Below are 21,514 nucleotides of genomic sequence, written 5' to 3' on the forward strand. Positions count from 1 at the left end.
CCGCCGACTCCCACCGAGTGGAGGCAATCACGGCAGTCGCAGCATAACCTTCATTGCACTCTCGATTCCACCCGAGAGTTCCTGATATGATCAATTGATGATCCTAATTCTCTGCCGTTGTGCCCTTGGGCCGACTTCCGGGAACGATGCCGTCGAGTCCGGATAAGACCGAGACTCGTCCAAGTATTGTGGACACATGATCTGTCGGATCAGGAATAGGTCGAAGGAAGACGCTGAATCTTCTGCCGCAAGACTCTCAGCGATGCAATTCCCTGATGCGACAGAGAGACATGCTCCAGGTAGGGTTGCTGCCCGTCTGCTGCAAGATGACAGTCCTACTCCCTTTTCTGTCGGCCGGCCATGCAGGCCGTGTGCTTGAGATACTGAAGGAAGTCGTTCCTCGTCAGATCTGATTCGTAAGCATCAGACGCCTAAAGAGCCACGAGAAGTCTTTACGGAATCTGTGCGAATAGAACAAGCACTATCAAAGAGCCGGACAGGGAGAGAGACTGTCCATGGGGTGGTGGACACGATGGTGTTAATGTCCTCCCTTTTGATAAAGAACCAGATCGCGCGACCCCACACTAGGTTCGCGGGGTGCTATCTTCCGCCTCGTTCGGAGATCTCCCCCAGAACTTTTCAAGGCATGAGGTCCCCAGAGTTGTGACCGACTACTCGAGCATCGGAGACTGATCGATTCAGAGTAAACGCAACCAATAGTTTTGTCATCCGTCCAGCTTTTCCTGTGGTCCAGTCATTCAAGACGACGTATGCCCGCCGAGGAGAATGGATCTCAACTGCCTCCCTAGGCGTTCATGTGAAATCCGACTACCGATTCGCGCTGTAATCTGGTTTCGCATGTGTATCACGGATGGGCTCAGTGGCTGGGTTGGATGCTTGTGCCGGAGACTATCCCTATGGATACACAAGACTCATCCTGGCTCTGCATGCCGGGAAGCTTCTGCGGAGAACATTGACGATCTTAACTTCGAGCACATCCCCATAATCCCAGTCTCGAAGCCCCACGAGCCGATGCCCCGGATCGCTAAGCACCGGCCGACTCAAGATCGAGCTTTGTGGGACGGATAGCCCTTTTCTCAAGCTCGCAGAAAAGATCATCGACATCATTCTCTTAATTCACACTCCGAATTTCTGATTCCTTCTCCAATTTCACGCTCGCTTCCCGCACACCGATCTCCCACAGCAATCCTAAAGTTGAAACCTGCGCCCACGGAGCTATCAGTAGTAGCGTACGGAGAGCGCTGACTACAGCCGTTGGATTTGAATCTCAGCCGCACTTGTTTGTGATGAGGCGGTAGTTGTGTTTCTGCTGCAGCAGCGGCGGCTGGCGGTGTTGCTGATCTCTCTCTCGAGTGTGTATGTGTGGAAAGTGACTGCCTGACGGTCCGACTGACTGGCTCACTAAGTGAGTACTGCCTGGTGCTGGTGTTATCCCTGTCTCTGGTTGGGAGGAAACTCGACAGTGGAGGATAGAGAGTTTCTGGCCAGTTGTTAGAGTCCGCTCTGGGCTCCCTGTCAAACGATCAGGACGTCAGATAGCGTTCGATTTGGTGATCAGTGATTCGAACCGCAAGCCGGGATAAGCATGTGAACATCGGTCGATGTAGAACCTCCCGCCCAATTGCCCGACAAAGCCTGCAGACGCTTCAGAGAAGCATTTGCGAGTTGAAAAAAGGAATCAGGCTTTGCTGAGTTCGGCAAATTCCTCCCGGGAGGTCTGGGTCGACAAGCTCTTCGAGTGGACTCGTCCTTCTCGTGATCCGTGCGTTAGCCGTCCGTCCGAGAGAACCTTGTGAGTCCGGACAGTGTAAAGTGGAATTCGAGTCGCATCCGTCAATCGAGCTGAAGAAACAGTAATTAAGCTAATGGAAAAGTTGAGGGGCAAACATCAGTCGCTTCGAGGTGTGGCAACGCTGGAACGGAGCAACCACACCTTGAGATTTTTTCTGAGAGTGTATGTCGGACTGGAAAACCAGAAACTTGTTCCGAGGCGATATAGCGCGATGCTGTTTATATATATTTCAAAGTCAAGCTAGTAGAAACATGTTCAATCGAGGAAGATTTTGAACGTCCTCGGAACTCATGTCGACTGCGCATGCAGCTGCTGACATAAGAACGAAGTTATGCGCTCCGGGCAGAGCTGTGTTTAAGTTATGTTTTCTTCTGTAACTTCGCGGGACCTATCCGCGACTCCCTTCATGGCGTTCGCTACGCTTGCACGGTTGCGACGCCTGTAGAGAAATAATGAGAAGTCGAAGGGAATGATCGTCCACCAGCGGGTGATTATGGATTTTTTTGAGAATGGAGTTCACGTCGGAAGACGGGCTATCATCTAACTAGGGGCGGGGGGCTCTGACCGTTGCGGAGCGCTGTCCCGATCTTCACGATCAGCTGTCTTGATGATTTACGGGAGTAGATGGCCGTATCGATAGAAGTATCGGTGGATTCAGAAGGCGGTTCTGGAGCGAAGTTTGGAGCTTGCTTTCGGAGCGCTCAAAATCAATCAGACCTCGGTGTCACCGCGCGGGGGATGCTTCCAGTAGAAGACGAATTTGTGGCTTTTCACGAATACTCCTGATTTTGCTGACTAGCCGCTCATCTGCGTTGTCCACGGGCTGCTTCGGGATCTGTTCGGGGCTCTCGAGGGCTCATAGCCCGTTCCCCCGCAGGACAATCACGGGTATCCGCCATGGAGGTGAAAAAAATCTGTTCCGGTGTAAGAAATGTTTGAACGATTTTCATGATCGAAATATCCGGAAACGTATTCCTTGACCGATCCTCTCTACGGAAAGCGAGCGGTTATCACGCTGGTTGGAAATCATGGCTGTTTCCGTTATGTCATGGCTGAAATGTCACAAGAGAACGACCACCGGACCCGACAACGGTATTCCTCTCTCAATCTCACTCTTTCACGCCCAGCGAGTCGAGCGATCACTCGACTGACCGACAGACTGACCGCGCTCACATTAATTAGAGACGAGGAAAAAAGATTCACTGCCCTCGAATCTATAGCAGAGTCCCTCAAGAGGATCTTCGAAGTCTAGAAGGCGGTTTTTCGGCTGATCATTCTGAGGCGAAGAGCAGCCAAGTTTAGCTACCGACGTGCACTGATTGGACGATGAAATCACGGACTCCAGGCTCGCTCGAGATTTCATGCAGCGGAATTGACCCTCAAAGAGCGTCGTACGGGCGTTTAGTCTGAACACGTAGGTTAGGGACGACTGGACCTAAGCACATTATTGTCTCTTTCGGTGACCTCAGGACAGGAGGAGACGACCTCGGCGCAGTCTCATCCGTTTCCATCACGCGGGTACCGCGCTGGATAGCAGCCTATTCTAAACTACAGTGGGGTCCCGGTTAGCGAACCTGCTCGGTTCCGTGGAAAGGTTCGTTAACCGAAAAGTTCCTAAAGCGGAGCCACAATTGGAAATGGTCTTAATGGGAGGCTAGGCATCTATATTGCATCGTGCATCTCGGTCGACGGGCTAGCAGGAAAAAACAGGAAATTCGGAAGTCCCGAGACCTGTCAGATCCGCTAACCGGGACCCCACTGTATTCAGAATGAATAGATGAATAGATATGTCACTCGGGGAAATTCGCCCCGAATTTTCCACCAGCCTCGAGCTCGTCGTAAGCCCGAGAGTCTCTTGTGTCTCTCTGAGAGAGCCAGGTGGCTCTTGGCTCGAATCGCCGCAATCTGCTCCTGGATGGTTGTAAAAGCGTAAGGGAAATTCGGTGTGCTGGACGACGGTATTCTGTAATACCGCCGAATATTCCGACGGTCTCAGGGAGCGGCCTGTATTTATATCGGATGCAGGTCCGCATCGCGACATCGACGTCGACTCAGGCGGGACTTCGCTGCACCGAATCGGACAGTGGGCTATCTCTTCGGAAACCGAGGTTCACTTTCAAGGCGCAGAACGGCTCCGTTCTCGATTCTCTAAAATGCGGCCCGGGCTTGCGGGCTATCCCGTGAGCATCTGCGGATACTCACAAGAGAGGAGCGCGGTCCGAAACTATTCTCTCGGAAACATTGAGTGTTCCAGTCTCGTGCTCCCCGGCAGCGCATTCGCGAATGTACAATAACTATTAAAAAAAACATATTTCATCTCGTTCAGAGGATCGCTTTCCTCGAATGGGGCCACCTATGCATTGACGTGTTCCATTTCGACGTTCGAGTGTCGTTGCTTCTTCTCCATGAGGGTCCCTGCTCCTATTCCCGGTACGGAGTTGGAAACAGCGTCAACGTTTCGAAAGACAGTCACTCGCACCGAGCATTCCACAGATGTCTTGATCATGTCCTCTGCGAGGCTTTTCAACACAGTCGCCGAGGGTCGCTCGGTTGATGCCAATTTTTGGGAGCCCTCTCGACGCCCGATTTTCCGCATTGATGGGAGCTTTGGGTACCCATTGATTCCGAACTTGAGCTCTGGCTTGCGGGAGCAGCGACTCTGGCTCCGGTCCCGCCTAGATTGGCTCTTAAGAACGGGCCAAAATCGTAATATTCTCATCGCGATAGAAAATACTTCTTCTCGGAACCGATCGAAGAACGCGGAACTTGTATCCTTTCTTCTTCCACTTCAAGAATAGAATTCGAAACTTCGGAGTCAGGAATATATAAAATCGCGCCCTGAGACTGGACCCGGTGTACTGATTCAACGTTCTCTTACGTAGGTGGAATTTGTGATGGTGTACAGCGACGAGTAACGTCTCCCCAAAAACTGCTGCCGAGCTAGGGATGCTGCCGATTTGATCGAAAAATGGCGGTTCGGCTCGCGGACTATTTTGTCGTGGTCGGTTTCGACCACACCAAAGAAAGATCAGGAAGCAGCCAAGGCGCTATCCAACAGCGATACCCCGTAACCGATTGGCCAGATGTGCCCTTCATACAAGGTACTCACTACGATTAATATAAGACGAATCATGTGCTCCAAATTTTTCGTGTACAGTCGTCTCCATAGAGATGATGACTCTCCCGAGTCGAGTTTACTTCGATAAATGAAATTCTTTTCAGGTATCGACACCTTTTGCCAGCCTCAGGGCTGGTCCTTGGCGAACCAACCCGCGAAGCCGACGTTTTTCGTGGCGGTTCTGACCGACATCAATGGCAATCGACATAATGCGGCTATTTTCGCGTTCACGGAGCCCGTTGCCCTCGCTCAGGATCACGAGAGGCATTCCTTAACATACGCTCCTCGGTGTCTCGTTTTGATCGCTCGTCACGCCCATATTAATATCCTGAGGTAGGCATCTTGTGCCCTCAAGATCGACTCCGCCGATATGATAGGTCATGAATACCTCACTACGTATCCCACTCGAGAGTCCCTTTATGGGATATCCTTCTATCATCTTCCGATGCCTGAAGGGAAAACTTTTCCATGAAATCGGCTACAACAGCCTAAGAGACTTCCACAATTTTCATCAGAGATCTAAATTATCCTCGGGGTTGAATCAGAATCGAGCATCAGATTGACTTCCCCCACTCATCACCCTCTACTCTCACAGGCAATGTCTGGGATTGATATACACAGCGCACGTAGATCGACTCCAGGCTCCGTTGGAGACCTTGATTGGGAACATGCTGGGAGCGGTCACGATTCCTCCACCGGGCTCACCTCCCCTCCGATTTTCCTTAGGAGCTGGAGATCTGCAGGTCATCGAGCCGAGGAAGTTCGCCGCTGTCCCCGTCACCGGGACCAGCGTTTTTTCATTATTCTCCCGTCTCTCTGCACACAACGTTGTGAGCATCACATTTTTTGAGCGAACATAGCAATGACGGACTCGGCGTCTGTCTATGGAATGATTGGGAATCCTTCAACTACCGCCCTGAGGGAAGTATTCGACTTCTCCGGTCTGAAAGTATAATTTGCTTCAAGGTTCAACTGCTCTGTGCCGCCATGGCTGAATTCAAGATCGTGTTCTTCTCCCAGAGCTATATGCGATTGCATCAATCGTGCCACGCGATCATCTCGCTGATGTATCCGTTCAAGTACACGCACGTATACATACCGTTGCTGCCGTCGGCCCTCATCGAGGTCTTGAATACGCCGACACCGTTTATTATGGGATGCCACGCGTCGCTCCGAGGAGAAATTCTCGACATCTATGACGTCATGATGGTGGACCTGGACAGTGGATCGCTCGACGTGCCCCAGTGTGTCACGATTCCCAAACTGCCGGACTCCCTCCAGCAGAGACTCCATGCAGACCTCTGCATGATCTTGCAGCCAGACTTACTCATAGCGGATGAAGCGTTCGCCTCGGAACTTGCGACGAACACTTCCCGGGACCCGAGCGTCTTACGAGACGATCCAGCCGTGCTGGACAAACAGATTCGCGCAGTTTTCCTGAGAATTTTCGCACAAATGCTACAGGGGTACCGGTGTTGTTTGACCGTGGTCCGCATCCATCCGCGACCATTGATCGTTTTCAATAGATCTGCGTTCCTCAGTCGCGAGGCCAAGAACAAGTCGGAGTTCGTCGAGAAACTTCTGAACTGTATGTTTTTCCAACAATTCGTTGTGGATCGTGGACCTCCGTACCGAGTGTGCGATCTCTTCGACGAGGTCTACGTGGAGATGCAACATCTCATCAAGAGTCGCGAGCACCATATTCAAGATATCGCCAAACTATTGTACGAGAACGAGCATCATGGCTCGCAATTTCTGCAACGAGTACCTCAGCCGACCCAAGGAGCCTTCACACGCATCCACCAACCCGCCTTCCCCCCTCTCGTGGCTCCTCAGATCACGGCAATCATTGAGCAGAGTGCGGCGAAGTCGAACGGATCTTCGAACTCTAAGAGCGAAATTGGTCGCATCGTACCCAACGCTGGCATGACGACGAGATCCGTGAGCGGGGTCGAGCGGAAACTCGACGTCCTACGCAATTGTGTCAAGTGTATTTTCGACAAGAACCTCTCCGAGGCACGTAAATGCATTCCGGGTGTAATACGAGCGTTTGAGAACGGAGCTTACCGCGCAGCCTTGGCCCACGAGCTCCAGCGCTACGTGACCGGCAACTTCAGAGTAGAGCTCGAACTCAGCCAATTTGACCTTGTGGTGCGACTCATGAACTGCGCACTCCAAGATGATCCCAATACTCACGTCGATACAATCGGCATCGCAATCCTCCTCCTGCCGCTCACGCAGACTTTCTGCAGACGGCTGGCCACGAATGTGGTTCAGTTTGCGTATACGTGTCTCCAAGATCACGCCGTCTGGCAGAGCATGGAGTTCTGGGAAGCGGCTTTCCATCAAGACGTCGAACGCAACATCATCATGTTATACCAGGAGAGCAAAGACTTCCCGTCTGTCGCTTTGGAGCTATGCGCCACTCAGGTTCGCGAAGCTGAATTTTCGCAGAGAAATATGGCTGTCCATCCTTGATTTTTCATTTCCGAATGATTGAAAATTCCTTTATCCTGTTCGCAGATGAAATTATCACAAGGGAACACCGACAAGTTCCAGACTGATACTCATAATCAGCGGGAGGAACAGACTCTGTACAGCCAGGCAGTAAGTTTTCGATTTTCCTACACCAATTTATCATCATCACAACCGGAGAGCAACTTTCTCTCTGGGTGACGTCTCCAACGATGGGGATGAGAGGAATAGCTCTCTCGAAAGCCGATGAGCCTGTCAGGGTATTCAAATCCTAGACCCAAGGGGTGGAGAGTCTCAACTGCTGTTGCTGATTGCAGGTGGAGTATATTTACCTCATTACCTGTCTGAGGATTCCTCCAGATGTCAAATCGCAGAGACATAATGTCAGTAACAATAAAGCAGCCGGCAGTGAGAGCAACTCGATCTGCGATACCGACTCCATTGACGGGGAGAGCTCCTTTGCGAACGAGGACGATTCTTCGAATATTCTGCGTCAAGGAGTCATTAAATTCATCGCCCGGTTCATCGACAAGGTAGGTCAAGAGAAAAGCCTCCCATTCAGTCTTACAAGCCATCCCATTCGCAGCCGGCACTGCGCCACAGTTCCCACCGATCCTCGAAGCTCATTACGATTGACTCTGACTGATCGATTGTTTTCAAGGTTTGCACTGACGCCTTTGTCACCGAAGAGCATATGCGACAACTGCACTCGATGATACCTCAGCGCGTCGATATGCAACTCGAAGACATGAGAGCCGTTCATCGAGAAAGCGAAAGACTGCCACCAGTTCTGAAAGCCAAGATTCAACAGCCCTGTCTTTTGTCGGGAGAGACATTCATCGCCGAAGAAATCAGGTCCATGTCAATCTCGCAACCTGAGCCAATTAGTAATTACAGCAAGACTAAACTCTCATCACTCGGCTCCCTCTTCAGAAAGAGAGAAACCGCTCAGAGGGAGCCGGTCTTCTATCTTTGAGATCTCAAAAGCGCCGGTCCCTATTATTTATTTGAGTACGCTGTGATGTCAAGAGGAGGATAATGCTCGGGGATCCGAAGTCCAGATTTCCGCTGCGAGCGCCGAATCTGTCCAAATACGATCTCTTTAGCGGTCCATCTCCGCATAGGCATTGTTCATGCAGGTTTCGCTTCCTTTTGTACATTGAATAGGAATCGTCGACTCGTGTGGTCATTTTTTTCTCTGGCGGCATCGTGTTGTTGTTATCGCAGTAATATCCGCCGGGCGAGTCAAGATTCATTTGTTGACGCTCTGAGACGAGCGTATCGATGTGTTCTTGATCCGAGCCCTGCGGTGAGAGACAGTCGTGATGCGTGAGGGATAATGATGGAAGATCACGAGACACGGAAGTCGGAATAAATTAAATTTCCCAAGCCTAGTAATCTGCCCAAACACGGCCGTCCGCTCAAAGGACGAGTCGCTTTCATGTCTGTGATCTTTCTCCTTGTCTCGATTTCGACTCCTGCTAAGCATGACAGTTTCGTCTCGACTGACTTCTCCGCCTTGCTCCTCCGCGGAACAGCTTCAGACGATGCGGTCAAAGACCGCCACCCAATGAGGGACTTCTCCCCCATTCCCGTGGGGTTCGAATAGATACGATGCTTGCGCGGAGGCCATCATCTGAGAGATTTACCGAAGGCTCGTCATCCACGTCGTACTAACAAAGATTACTCTTCTGGACTCTAGAGCCTACCTCCTTCCGGATGGACGCCAGGAAGATTTAGTGATGCCTCTCATACCTTCCGAGGGTGCACTCTTCGTCACAAATTATAGGATAATATTCAAGGGGACTCCTATAGATCCGTACCTTTGCGAGCACAATGTGATTCGAGCTTTCCCCATCGCGAGTCTCAGTAAAGACAAGAAGATTGCGTTTCCGAAAGGTGAGTGGAATCCTCAAGAATCACATCGGCTTCGTCCACATGAGAGCATGCATTGATGAGCTAGACTCCCAGAGTAACTTGACCATTGAAATCCCTGGAATCCACTGCAGACCTCAACATGGAGCAGTGCCACAGTGATTGCTTACAACTCAGGTCTCACACGTTCGAATTGATGAAGATCGCCGTTGACCTCGAGGTTCCGCCAGAGAAGATTGACTTATTACGCCAGCAATGGCAAAGCGCAGGACTTTTCGCACTTTCGAAAGGTATGGCTGGAGACGTTGCGTATTTCCCTCGCGGATGCTAGTTATTCTTGTGAAGACTTGAGCGTCGGGAAAACCTAAACCGCTTTTCGACCCGGAGGCTACCGCTTTTCCAACGCTCCTCCTTACTCCCCAGGCCAGATACCGGTTGTGCCCAAGCTCAAAGAGAAGCATCACACGCTTCGATTTAAGAAAAAGATGTTCCAGACAGCCGTTAAAGCAGGAATTTCTAAGGTAAGCGAATGCCCATCCTGTGAAAGCCACTCTCCGGATTATAATGCTCATTACCGTTCCGTCGAGCAGGGAGATGTGTCATTAGAGCTCGAATTTATTCCTCAGGGACGAAGTTATGCTGCGACACTCACCCAAACTCTACCAAATGATCGAACCATACTCGCAACTCTCCCTGACGAGGGTCCCTTCAGCATGGCTCCCTGGGAAGGTATGACCACGGCTGGGATACCGACGCTCCATTCGAGAAATCCGAATCAGCCGCGAGAATTATCTGAACTCCGATATTTCCTTTCCAGCCACGCTGAGTAAAGACTATCAGCGTTTGCAGCTGAACGGTCAGAACGGGCTCCTTAGCGTCGGACACGTACACACCCTTTGTAAGAGCTATCCCCCATTAGTTGTTGTGCCTTCGTCTGCGAACTCGGATCGTCTCCAAAAAGTAGCCAAGTGCTATCGTCACGGTCGTTTCCCGGTCGTAACGTGGAGACATCCGACAACGAAAGCTTTGCTCCTCCGAGGCAGTGCTCTACATGGGAAAGGGATCGCGCACCGTATTGGGGCTCAGGGAACTCAGGGAGAGACTTCGATGTGGATCGAGCAGGAGAAATATATCGGGACCATAATCGCTGGTGCCAGTCATTGCATGACGGCATCGGGTACCCTTACGAACGGTTCGTTCTCGCGATCGAACGCACATCGTTGGTCCGGCGGAAAATCGTTCACGTATAGACCGCCCCATAGGGAAAGCATATCGGATAGACACTCACTTTCCAGTATGCTATCGAGCTCAGATAACGATAGCCCCAGCTTCTTCAATAGGTGAGCGGGGAGCAGTTGACTAAATACTCGAAGAGCATGATTTTCCTTTCTCGAAGCGTTTCGTGTCATATGCCGCGAAACTGTGACGAACTCGAGCCTTTTCCCATCCATTCTAGGGCGGCGCTCTACATAGTGAGCGAGAAAAGCCAGACACGGGGTGTCAAAGCCCCACACAACTCAGACTTCATACCGGTGGATCCATTTGAAGTTGCCAAGGTGAGGAGTCCGCTCGCCTGATCGGGATTGGTCCTCCTCGTTCTGCTCATTCATCCTGCACCGAGTTAAATCGGGCACATTGATCTCGCGGCCTTTCTCCCCGAGTGGTTTAAAGAGGGCCCGTTGACTCCCCCGTAGGTTCGCACTGCTTTCAAGCAGCTCTGCAGCGCGGTATGTCCAGCGACTGTGGACCCCAATCTGAAGCTGATGACTAGGATTGAAGAATCCGGCTGGCTTCAGCTCATCCAAGAGCTTCTCTACCACACGAAAAACTTCGTGGATCTTATGCACGAAGACGGATCGTCGGTGGTTTTATGCCTCGAGGAGGGTTGGGATGTCACCTGTCAGCTCTCTGCCCTCACTCAACTTTGTTTGGATCCGCACTACAGGTTTGTTCTAGGAGCGCTCGCCAGGAGTCTTTGCAGAATCACGAGCTCAGTAAAGGCGTGCAGTTATCGATCGTTTAACCTCCTGTTGAGGTTTCGCGAGACGTGCCCGATGCCGGAATGACTGTTTGGTCTTATTCTAGGAAAATTGACGGATTCTGCACGCTAATCGAGAAAGAATGGCTAGCTTTCGGACATCGATTCGCGCTCCGGGGAAATATATCTCAGCAGTCTTCGGCATTTACACCGATATTCCTCCAATTTTTAGACTGCGTCCATCAACTCCTGATTCAGGTGAGACTTAACTGAAGAAACCGAATTCCGGTGATTCGACCCTGAACTGGAGTCGAGAAATCCGCGTCTGGACTCTCAGTTCCTCCCGAACACTTCTCCAAAAGAGATAGCCGTAGTTCTTTCGGTTCTTCATCGAATGCATATGAATAGGTGAATAAGGAATTTCCCGATTCCAGTACCCGACCTCCTTCGAATTCAACCAGTTCTATCTCCGCTTCCTCGCGTACCACAGCGTTTCGGGACGATTCCGCACGTTCATAAACGACGGAGGAGTCGCTCAATCTGTCGAAGTCGATTCCGAAGCTCCTGACCTATTCGAATACATCCAGAAGGTTCACTCGAACGCTCCAATTTTCCACAACTATTGGTATACGGCCGAGCTGGATGAGGTCTTGAAGCCGCAGTACCTGATGGCGAATCTCGAAGTTTGGGAATACTATCTCGAGGACCATCTTTCGAACGCCTCTCCTTACGAGTTCGAAATCGTTCTGGCAGAGAACGAAACGCAATCGGAAGATAAAGACGAGGAGTCGACGTCAGAGAACCGCGCTTCTCAATATCAGCGCAGAATCAACATGAACGGGTTCGTTTCTTCGGTGTCAGACGATGAGCATATTCCCAAGACGTCTATCCGCCGTATCTCTCGGCTCAAAAATCCTCTTCCCTCTCCAGATACAATCATAGCGTACAGGAAGAAGCGTCCTTCCCTTTGCTCCTGGAAGAACTTCGCAAAGCCGAACTCGAGCTCGCGAGGACGCCTCAGAAGTGGAAACAAGTCTGGAATAGATTGGAAGCTCAGAATCTCCCAGTGCCCGCACCCACGGGCATCTTCGGAGCTTGTGGGGTGGCCAGGGGTCTGCTAAGTCCATCTGCTATGGATCTTGGTGCTTCGATAGCTCGCAAGGTCGACGTCCTTGTCCGAGGTGAGCAATCGTTGGACAGATTCCAGAGCCTTCCGCTCGGACTACCTCTTGATACCGAATTCGGGTCGCCATCATAGTTGGGAACAGATCTTGTTCCTGTCGATCACAGACCCGATTCCCGACTGATCCACCCGCAGCGCAGGTTCTAAGAAAACTCCTCGTTTCTTTGAATAGGCTTCAGTAACAAGGACAGTAGTCACGCGCACCGTTTCGAAAGGCATTACTACAACACCCCCACGTACTGTGACCATTGTTCGAAGCTCCTACTGGGTCTGGTTAAACCCGGCATGAAATGCTTGGACTGTGGTTACAACTGCCACGACAAATGTCACGACGTGGCTCCCTCCAATTGCACCAAGGTATTTTTCATGGGACCGTCTCGGAAACAGCGCGCCAGATATCGCGTCTTTCTCGTACTCACATTATGTCCCCCGATCGAATTTTAAGGTCAAGCAGAAGGAATCCGCGCTGATCTCCCAGCCACCCTCAAATCCAATACTTCCACTGGTGGAATCGACTGCGGCGTATGATCAGCTCACGTCCCGAATCATAGAGACAAAAACATTCGAAGGTTATCTGTCGAAACGAGGAGCCCTTCTAAAGGGTTGGAAGCAGCGCTGGTTTGTCCTCGATTCCACGAAGCATCAGCTGAGGTGAGTCGATCTCGCTTTTCACGGATTCTCCAGCATTCTGTAGCGATACGAAGCTCTTCCCACTCCCACCGGATCTGGTATCCGGGTTCTGTTTCATATGAAGGATATACCTACGACCATTCCTCTTCCTTCTACAGGTATTACGAAGGTCATGAAGACCATGCGAATCGCGGCGTCGTCGAACTAAGTGAAGTACTCTCCGTCAGTCAGCACGGGGAGACCTTCGAACTTCGCACTCGCAGTCGAACTTACGGCCTCATGGCCGACAACGAGAAGAAGGCCCAGGAGTGGGTTGAGAAAATCCAATCATGCCTACAATAGGCAATTCCGCAAAGCGCTCACAACGGAACTCGCTGGGAGTAGCTGTCCGTACATTTGGATAGGTAGATGCGCGGACGGGACTGTTAGACATCGATTCCTTTAGATAGAGACCGTGTAATTTCGAATCTGGGAGAAATAGGAACGTTACAGGCACCAGCTCGTCCCAGATCCGTTGTAAAGTAAATCTTCATGAACACGATTTCGTACACAATGACCGGTATTAAGCTCACATCGCGATTGTCAGCGCGTGATCAAGCAAGCTGGAAGTTACGCATTCCCAACAGTTGGACTCCGTTTCTCTCACGAACGACACAATAAATGCACTCGGATGGTGGGGATACCTGTAAGTGACACACATGCAGGAATCTACGGCAATTCACAAACGCAAGCAAGCAGACGCGAGCACACCAACGAGCAAAGGATTTCTACAGGCAAACGATTTACCTAACAAAAAACGGACGCACATCCAATCGAATCGCGACGCTATATCGCATTAGGAAACATGGGCAATTTCATGGATTCTTGTATATTTCATGGAACTACTAACATGAAAACCAAGGAGGTATTCTCATTCTCATGCGACGAATACCATTGCGGTGACTCATCGAAGATGAAGGACTCAATTTATGTAGAATTATTTTCCTTCGCGCATCCGTGCTAATTTCGGAAATAGGTCCGTTCGCTTGGACGTCGAAGAACACGTAGAATCGTACACAGCCTAGATAATCTTCGATCAGGGATTATACGATAGAACCCTGATAGGGAGTGATTGAATCACATCGACACGTTTAAACATTTAGCAAATTCCGTGATCCAACGTAGAAGGTCCCCTTTTCACCTCGTCCACAAGCGGACTCATTTCAAACCTCTCATGTTTAGGATGATCATGAAGGGGCACTCACAACCACGGTGCCTTCGAGTATATGTTATCCAGGCATTGCAGGATGCCGTAGACGGCACGGCTTGTAAAGTTCTCCCGATTTCGGTGTTGAGAAGGTATCAATAAACTTTTCCATCTTGCAATCTCGAAACGAGAGTCTGACTAGAGCAACGTACTGAGCAAAAGAGTTACCGTTGTAGTAAGTCCGAGGGGGCGCACTGCAGATGAATGAGTCGAAGGAGTCCAGTTCGAGTCGGGGACCCGCTGAGAACTCCCGATTGCCCTGATGCCCTTCATCGCTCTCCCGCACATGATTGATTGACCCACTCGTTCTCTCGCGGGTGCAAGCGTTGGGACTCGTCTTTATTTCGGAGACTTGCGCAGCGCGCACTTCCATTCTGACTCCCGAGTCGAGGCGAATTCAGCGACTCAGACTCGGGTCCCTCGGCTACATTAACTCGATATTCCCTCCGATACAACAACGTGATGTAACCGGTGGAGAGTTGATGGAGCTTCGAGCGAATCATGATGCTCCATAGCTATTGTCGACAGATGTGAGAGGTTCGCCGAAGAACATTTCGACTTGGAAAGGACTTCGCTCACCCTTCGAAAATTTGAGCTCCGTATCTCGACTCGGACGTAGGATTCACCGAGTGCAACAAGCTCCACGGGAAAATATCAATACCGAAGCTGGCTTTCCCGGGTTGTTCCTATATTCTACCGCATGCCTCATTCCCGGAAGGACTGAGCCGCTTCGGGTTCTACACGATTCTTCGACTTAGCCCCCCGAAGTACCGTCTCGCGCCAAGAATTCCGGTCGCAGATAGCGCTGGCGCGGCGAGCGCAGGAAAATATTGGGTTTCGTTTCGAGCGAATTCGAAAACGATCTGACAGGAAAGGGCAATTACAAAATGCGCGCTCTTCCGACCGTAAGTCGATACAGAACATAGACCGCACTTCCAAGAGTTTCAATCAACAATTCTGTCGACACCCGGCAACGATTGCCCGTCGAGTTTATAAGCTGCGAGATCGTAACTGAAGAAAGTTCTCGCCCCACGATGACCACAAATGGTGAGTTCTTCAAAACCCTGTCCGTCCAGATGGAAGAAGGGACCTCATCCACATCGTATCTTCGGCAAGACAGTTCCGAAACAATTCGCTGGAACACCGTGGTTGGGAGCTCATGAATTCGTTCCTCAGACACAAGTACACAATGCCCCCCCGGAATCGCAACGATGCTCACGTTGATATCGAGGGAAGCGGTGTTCACGATTTCCGCTACGGTGAGTTTGAATCTGAGCGCTGTCGAATTCGAAACTCTCATAGAACTCCCCAGGAGGATTTTGGCGCTGATACGTGCGGCTTCTTTCCGTGAAATCACGTCTGTTTCGTAATCTTAGGTCGTGGGTATATGCGACGGTGGCTCGCTCTTGTGCACCTCTCAGACCGGACTGGACATCTTGGATCAAGAAATGATCCATCTTAAGCACGTTCGGCCAGTCAGACTCGACGTCACCAAGATTGCAGCCGGTACCCCTATTCTGCTGCAGAGCAACAAGCGGGCCGAAGTCGTGGACGTCGACAAGAAGAAGGTCTACCTTCACGATGAAGGTGACTCAGCCCTTTCATTTTTCTTTCATTTGGAAGAAGATCATGATGATACACATACGCATGTACATGAAACATCATGAAAGGGACATGACTCTTGGAGCACATCGTTCTCTTCCTCCAGGTCGTTTCGAGTTCCTGTCTGATTGGAGTCACTATTTTCTTCCGAAGACGTTGCTTGAGATCCCCGCTCAGGTATTCGAGGTCCAACTGAACGATCCCCATTATTTGAACGTCGGGGATGAGGTGAACCTCCTGGTATTCGCGACAAATGTCTCCAAAAATGCTGGGAGATGTGACAGCATCGTCTACAGAGCATCTCTTTTAGAGTACACGGATTGAACATCGAAGCGTGGAAGTCTCCGAGCATCCGTAAATTTTGTGTATTTTCATAAGGGCCTGAGAGAAGAGGTGAAAAGATTGTGTCTCATCGAAAATCTATCAGAGGGATGAATGTATAAAAAGAGGGAGTTGTCATGGGAGAAGTTTTTCTTGGGCTTCTCTTCAGTTTCTCGAGATGCCGAGGCCGGGGCTCACGACCTGTTGCAATCCCTTCGCAGTCGCGCGGAGGTTATTCGGGATAGCCCAGTCGCCTAGTGGACTCAGCTTGAGGCAACGGTCGGTTCAGCGGAGCGAGCATCGCGAGTCGACGGGAGGAGCAGAAGAGTATTGATCCAGGATCAGTTTTTTTCTTTTCGCTGATAAGATCCTGGATACCCCCGGCTTATTCCTGTCAGCTTCGTTGTCACTGACCTGTCAGCTTGTCTCTTCGCAAAGATCAGATATTGTATAAACCAAATCTTGAGTTCAGCATGCTGAAACACTAGTTCCATGTCAAGAGCTGAAGTGTCTCGAACTCTACCATCGCTCAGAACCGGAGGCGCGTCGACCCATAATTTCCCGGGCTAATCTAGATTCGAAGCCTTTACGTGGAGGCGGAATTCGAGGAATTGATCCGAGCCCATAAGGGGCGAGTTCGATCGAATCAACTGCTTCAGAGAGCTCAGTCGGAAGTAAAGCTATTCTCGTATCGCTTCATTGCGCCGCAAGACTTCTGGAGATCGAACAGTCGCTATCTCGTTCTGGAATCGATATGGCTCGTCTCAGCGGTCGGCGCTTTAAACTCCAACATGCTTGCGGCTCGATGCGGATCCCAGCGCAGAGGTCGCGAAATTCCCATCCGGGAGGAAATCGAGTGACGGAAGACTGCCGGGAAATGATCTACGTCAACCCTTCGCTCTCGAATCCCGCTCGACTATTCGTAATTATTCTTCCGCGGCATTCTTGGCAGCTGAATTGCTGTCCGTAACCAGACGCATGCTCGCTTCTTTCGACGAACCAATATCAGAAGCCAGAGCCCTCAGCTCGGTCGAATTCAAAAAACAAGGACGAGGAAGCGTGAGGGTCGACTTCAGAACCGAAAGCAGTGGATATTGGAGAGAAGGATCGAAGATGGGATGCAGACGCCGGAGGTTTTTCCCCACAGTTGATTTCAGACTGCACTGTTGTTTCGCCGCTGCATAGCGATCTTAGCACGCCAACGCACTTACCCGACCGGCTCTGTGCTTGCTTGTTCGCCTGCTCCACTGGATGATGATATGCGCATATGTTTTGTGCACTCGCTCCGTTCTTCATTGAATATTTTCCTGCCTCAGCGAACGTGGCCAAAACTCCAGCAGTGAAAGCCACGGTCTCGCCCCTCGGGCAGAGTCTTCTGCACTCTTCTTCGTGATGACGATCAAATACTTACTCACGCTTCTTGGCTCTCGCTCGAGGCGTCGAATCAATTTGTCCACATGTCTTCCATGATGTTCTACTAGAGCGCTCCGTACCGAGGAAATCGGTGATAGTACGCTCGGAGGCCTCGTTCGAACTATGGAATCGTGGAAAGTAGCGTTTATTCTCTCCCTGTTTTCAGTCTCAAGTATCGGATATTGGATGAGGACGAGCCGGGATGTTTCGCAGGGGCTTTGTTCCCGAGGATCTCATTCGTAACCAGCATTCGGAGAGGCCGTTAATTCGGGTACGGTCATTCACTTCGGGTCCGTCTCTGATCCTACCCTCTGAGCTCAGATCAGAAGACACATTTCTCATGATGTTAATCACGTGGTGACATTCTGACACAATGGCGAACAGACGGGCTTTCTCCCAAGTACGGATATATATAAATCTTGCTAGTATCCCGCTTACAGGCCCTTAGCAACTGTCAGCGAAGATTGGTGACTGCGGGCGATAAGCGAAATTTAGTAATCCTCAGCGATTCAGGCCCACTTCGGTCCTAGGGAATCGGTCTCCTCGGTCAGGATTCTCGGTACTCCGCTCGGGAAAACCTCCTCAATAGTCATCTTCCCTCCAGAGGATGATTCGTTCACGACTCAATTCCGCTGTAGGATCGGAGCTCATCGTCCCCGGGTCTCATTCCCGTGGGATCGAATCAAAATCACCTCGGACACCGCTCTCTGAATGAAATGATCGAAATAATTTTCATTGGGAAACTTTTCATTCCAATTTGTGCTCTGTACTGTGGAAGAGCTGGCGAATGTCTAATGTCTAGTCCACGTCTGCGCGTCACCGGGGATGTTGCTGAACTCAGTTCTGCTGCGCGCCAGCATCCCGTGGGTGGTAGGGTCCGGGCTCTGGTCGCTTCAGGGAACCTCAATCGAGCACTGGCCATAGACTATATTCGAGGAAGTTGCGTGGAAGCTCCAGGCTGCGACGGAGGGAGGGAGAGTTTCCGTGCTGATTCCCATTGAAGAAGTATCGAAGCGAATCATGCCACGCCTCAGTTGCAGCTCATGAATAAATTCATCGATCCACTGACACTGACCCGCTATGAATAATTTCCGCCTTGACCCTCGGAGCTACGCCCGATGTCCACGATAAGTCACTGTCGCTAGTGACCTCGTCGGTACTCTGAGCTATCTAATGGAGGAAGATGAATCGAGGCAGAACATAGTCGATACCTCAATAAGTTTGCCTCACTTGTCGCAAGGCTATCCAGGATAATATCGATACAAGATCTGGCGAGTATCTGCCGACATGAAAGCTTCCTGGAACCAACCGGGCAACTATGACAGATTGAATTCCGGCCTGCAGGATCCCGATGTAAATATCCGTTTGATCACTCGCTCGTGGGAACGAAGTCAGAGCCGGTGGGCTACTCGAGTCGGGTCTTACGTTCGACCGTTTCGATACCGACATGTTATTCTCTGGAGAGTGGCTCGGAGGGCCTCAGCCTTGGTTTGGTCATTGTGGTGTTCCAGTCCTGATTCCGATTCAGAGCGAGTCATCCTGAATTCGCACTTACATGGAGGTCCGCCACGGATCTCCTACCATTCCCAAAAAGAGGTTTTAAAAAGCAGATCCCTTCCCGAAGTATCTCGTATTCCTCCCAAAAATCGAACAATGATCAAGTGCAGGCCGTAATGAGTTGAGCTGTCATCGGCGCTTCGTGATTCCGGAGTGCCGCAAGCTCGGGCACAAGGAAAACGCTTGCTCCTCCGAGTTCGATCTCGATGCGCCGCAGAGCCGAGCTCGCAAACCAGGAGTGGATCCGACCTGTATGATGACGGCCCAATGGGTTCTCTAAAGGATTCTGAGGGTACGAACAAACACTCGAGCCTTATCGGATCACCCAAGGATCGCTTCCCTAGACTGAAGCTTCGAGCGAGTCTTGGGGCGTTAGCGGACTCGGAACTGATCCCCGCGTTCCTCTCTCTCTCTCGGCTGCCGGGTAAGCTCGATACGGGGTCGCTCACTCCCCGGGCATCCGAGGAGCGGGGGAACTCTCTCTGGAACTGTGGCTGGGGAAAATCACTCAGGGACCCGCAGCCTTGGATTCAGGCGTTTGTACGACGAGTACGAGCACGTCGTTGTCAATGCGACGCAGATTGGAGCCGCGAGAACAATGGGCGGCGCTCTCCAATCAATGAATGACGGACGGGTCGGAATCCTTTCTTCCTGTATAACCGTCTCGCTAATGGAGAACTCCATAAAAAGAAAGGCGCTTGTGGTCACTCATGGCCCCTTGTCCCGTCTGGCAGGACAGGAGGCTGATCTCGGAGAACTCAGTCCCTATCCTCGGCTTCCCTGGATCGTTGCTGCTGATCACTTCCACGAATCTTTATCTCGAGTTCAGGAAACGTGTTATATCCACGTCCCTCCGACAACGGGTCGCTGTCTCTTCCGACTCCCCACGCGTTTTGGCGTTTCGTCTCCTCGATTAGATATCGAAGCTCAGAGTCTCCTGCAAAATTTCAGTTTTCTTTCGGCTCTATGGGATGGGAATCGTCCCGATCGAAATTGAGAAGCCGGAGTGTAGAACCAACAACGATCTACCCATGCCCGCTAGTCCATGGATTGGACATAAAGTCAAAGCACAAAGTTCGGAGTAGAAGACCTCTGCTCTCCGAGAGAAGAAGTGCTCTGACTGCAGGCCGTTCGTCGTGGAGGAGACAAGTTGTCAATGAAGATAAATTGCAAGGGATTTGAATCTCGACGCTCCCGGCATCTTCGCCGAAATGTCCTCTCGAGACATACTAAAGCGGGGGAGCTTGGAATGATCCAAAGTCAGCTCCGGCTGCGCTTGTCGATTACCTACAAATAATATTCGCACGCGCCGATGTGACTCGCTGAGACTCTCCGTCGATTAATTACCCGTGAATATTCATCGGGAACAGACTTCCCAACTCGAGCCGGTCCCCGGACTCCGGAGAAGTAGCAATGGTTGCAGACAATCGCGTCTCAGGAGACGAGGAGACATCTAATATTCTTACATTCTTGCTGGAACTCTTGCGAGAAGCGTCATGAATTCGGATCAAAATGCCTCTTGTGCTTTACCCATGGGCCATTGCGTCTTGGCGGCGGTGCACATCGTCCTTCTCTCGTCGGCGGCGATAAAAGCCTGCTCCTTTTTCTCAAAGTTCCTTGTCCCCGAAAACTCAGAGAAAATGACAAGGGAATCTCGGATGTTGGTCCGAAACGCGGGTGGTGCCGCGCTCGTCGCCAGGGGGATCACAGTCCGAGCGTCAGATAGAAGTTTTTCAACGTGAGTCGGCGCGAATATAAATGTCTAAGGACGGTATTCGGCGAACGCGGATGTCTGAGGGGGAGAAAGTCAAGGGGGAGCCTCTCGTCCCGGCGGATTGCGGAATATTGATATGAGTTCAACCGCGAACCGCGGCAGTTTGTCATGAGTCGTCAGAGCGAAGGGATCATTCATGTGAGGAAATATCGATCCTTGGAATTATGAAGGGTCGAGATAGCTCACAACCCATAACGAGATGCTCACGAACATAATAAGTAATAAGGATATAATGATCAGCGGCTCGAACTGGCATTGCGCTCACTGGGACGAGTCAATTTTCGAGCAAGGAGCGTAACACCTCCGAGTTCACCTACTTCGGTCTCGTAGATGAAAAATCGTACTGGAGCGGGATAAGCGATCTCGTGGAATGGGTAGTCTCACGCCGAGAGGCCTTCAATCGGACTGATCGGAAGTCAGTGGAGGACACATGAGACAGCTCTGAACTTCTCGGGAGAGCATAATCGTTCTGCTTGAACAATGATACTCGGCATCTCTGTGGGAACCTCGAGCTTGAAGTCCGAAAAAT

General features: G+C 51.0%; 2 protein-coding genes across 2 annotated transcripts; both read left to right on the forward strand.

Moving 5' to 3' along the window:
• The first annotated feature begins 4,781 nt into the window (after positions 1-4,781).
• Sbf (SET domain binding factor) lies at positions 4,782-13,414 on the forward strand. Its single transcript, XM_018638162.2, has 20 exons — positions 4,782-4,914; positions 5,036-5,264; positions 5,527-5,761; positions 5,898-7,361; positions 7,455-7,538; positions 7,724-7,939; positions 8,068-8,261; positions 9,109-9,305; positions 9,416-9,571; positions 9,705-9,802; positions 9,908-10,010; positions 10,099-10,621; positions 10,738-10,837; positions 10,976-11,226; positions 11,367-11,517; positions 11,694-12,100; positions 12,190-12,440; positions 12,615-12,799; positions 12,888-13,093; positions 13,231-13,414. The coding sequence occupies exons 1-20, from the start codon at positions 4,782-4,784 to the stop codon at positions 13,412-13,414; spliced, it is 5,367 nt and encodes a 1,788-aa protein (XP_018493678.2).
• Positions 13,415-15,214: 1,800 nt separating this feature from the next.
• Positions 15,215-16,373, forward strand: LOC100897144 (uncharacterized). Its single transcript, XM_003739954.2, has 4 exons — positions 15,215-15,365; positions 15,495-15,577; positions 15,695-15,905; positions 16,027-16,373. Exons 1-4 carry the CDS (start codon positions 15,353-15,355, stop codon positions 16,242-16,244), a joined length of 525 nt encoding a protein of 174 aa, XP_003740002.1. The 5' UTR covers positions 15,215-15,352; the 3' UTR covers positions 16,245-16,373.
• The last annotated feature ends 5,141 nt before the right edge of the window (positions 16,374-21,514 follow it).

Source organism: Galendromus occidentalis, unplaced genomic scaffold, assembly GCF_000255335.2.
Source record: "Galendromus occidentalis unplaced genomic scaffold, Mocc_1.1 scf7180000076630, whole genome shotgun sequence".
NCBI lineage: Eukaryota > Metazoa > Arthropoda > Arachnida > Mesostigmata > Phytoseiidae > Galendromus > Galendromus occidentalis.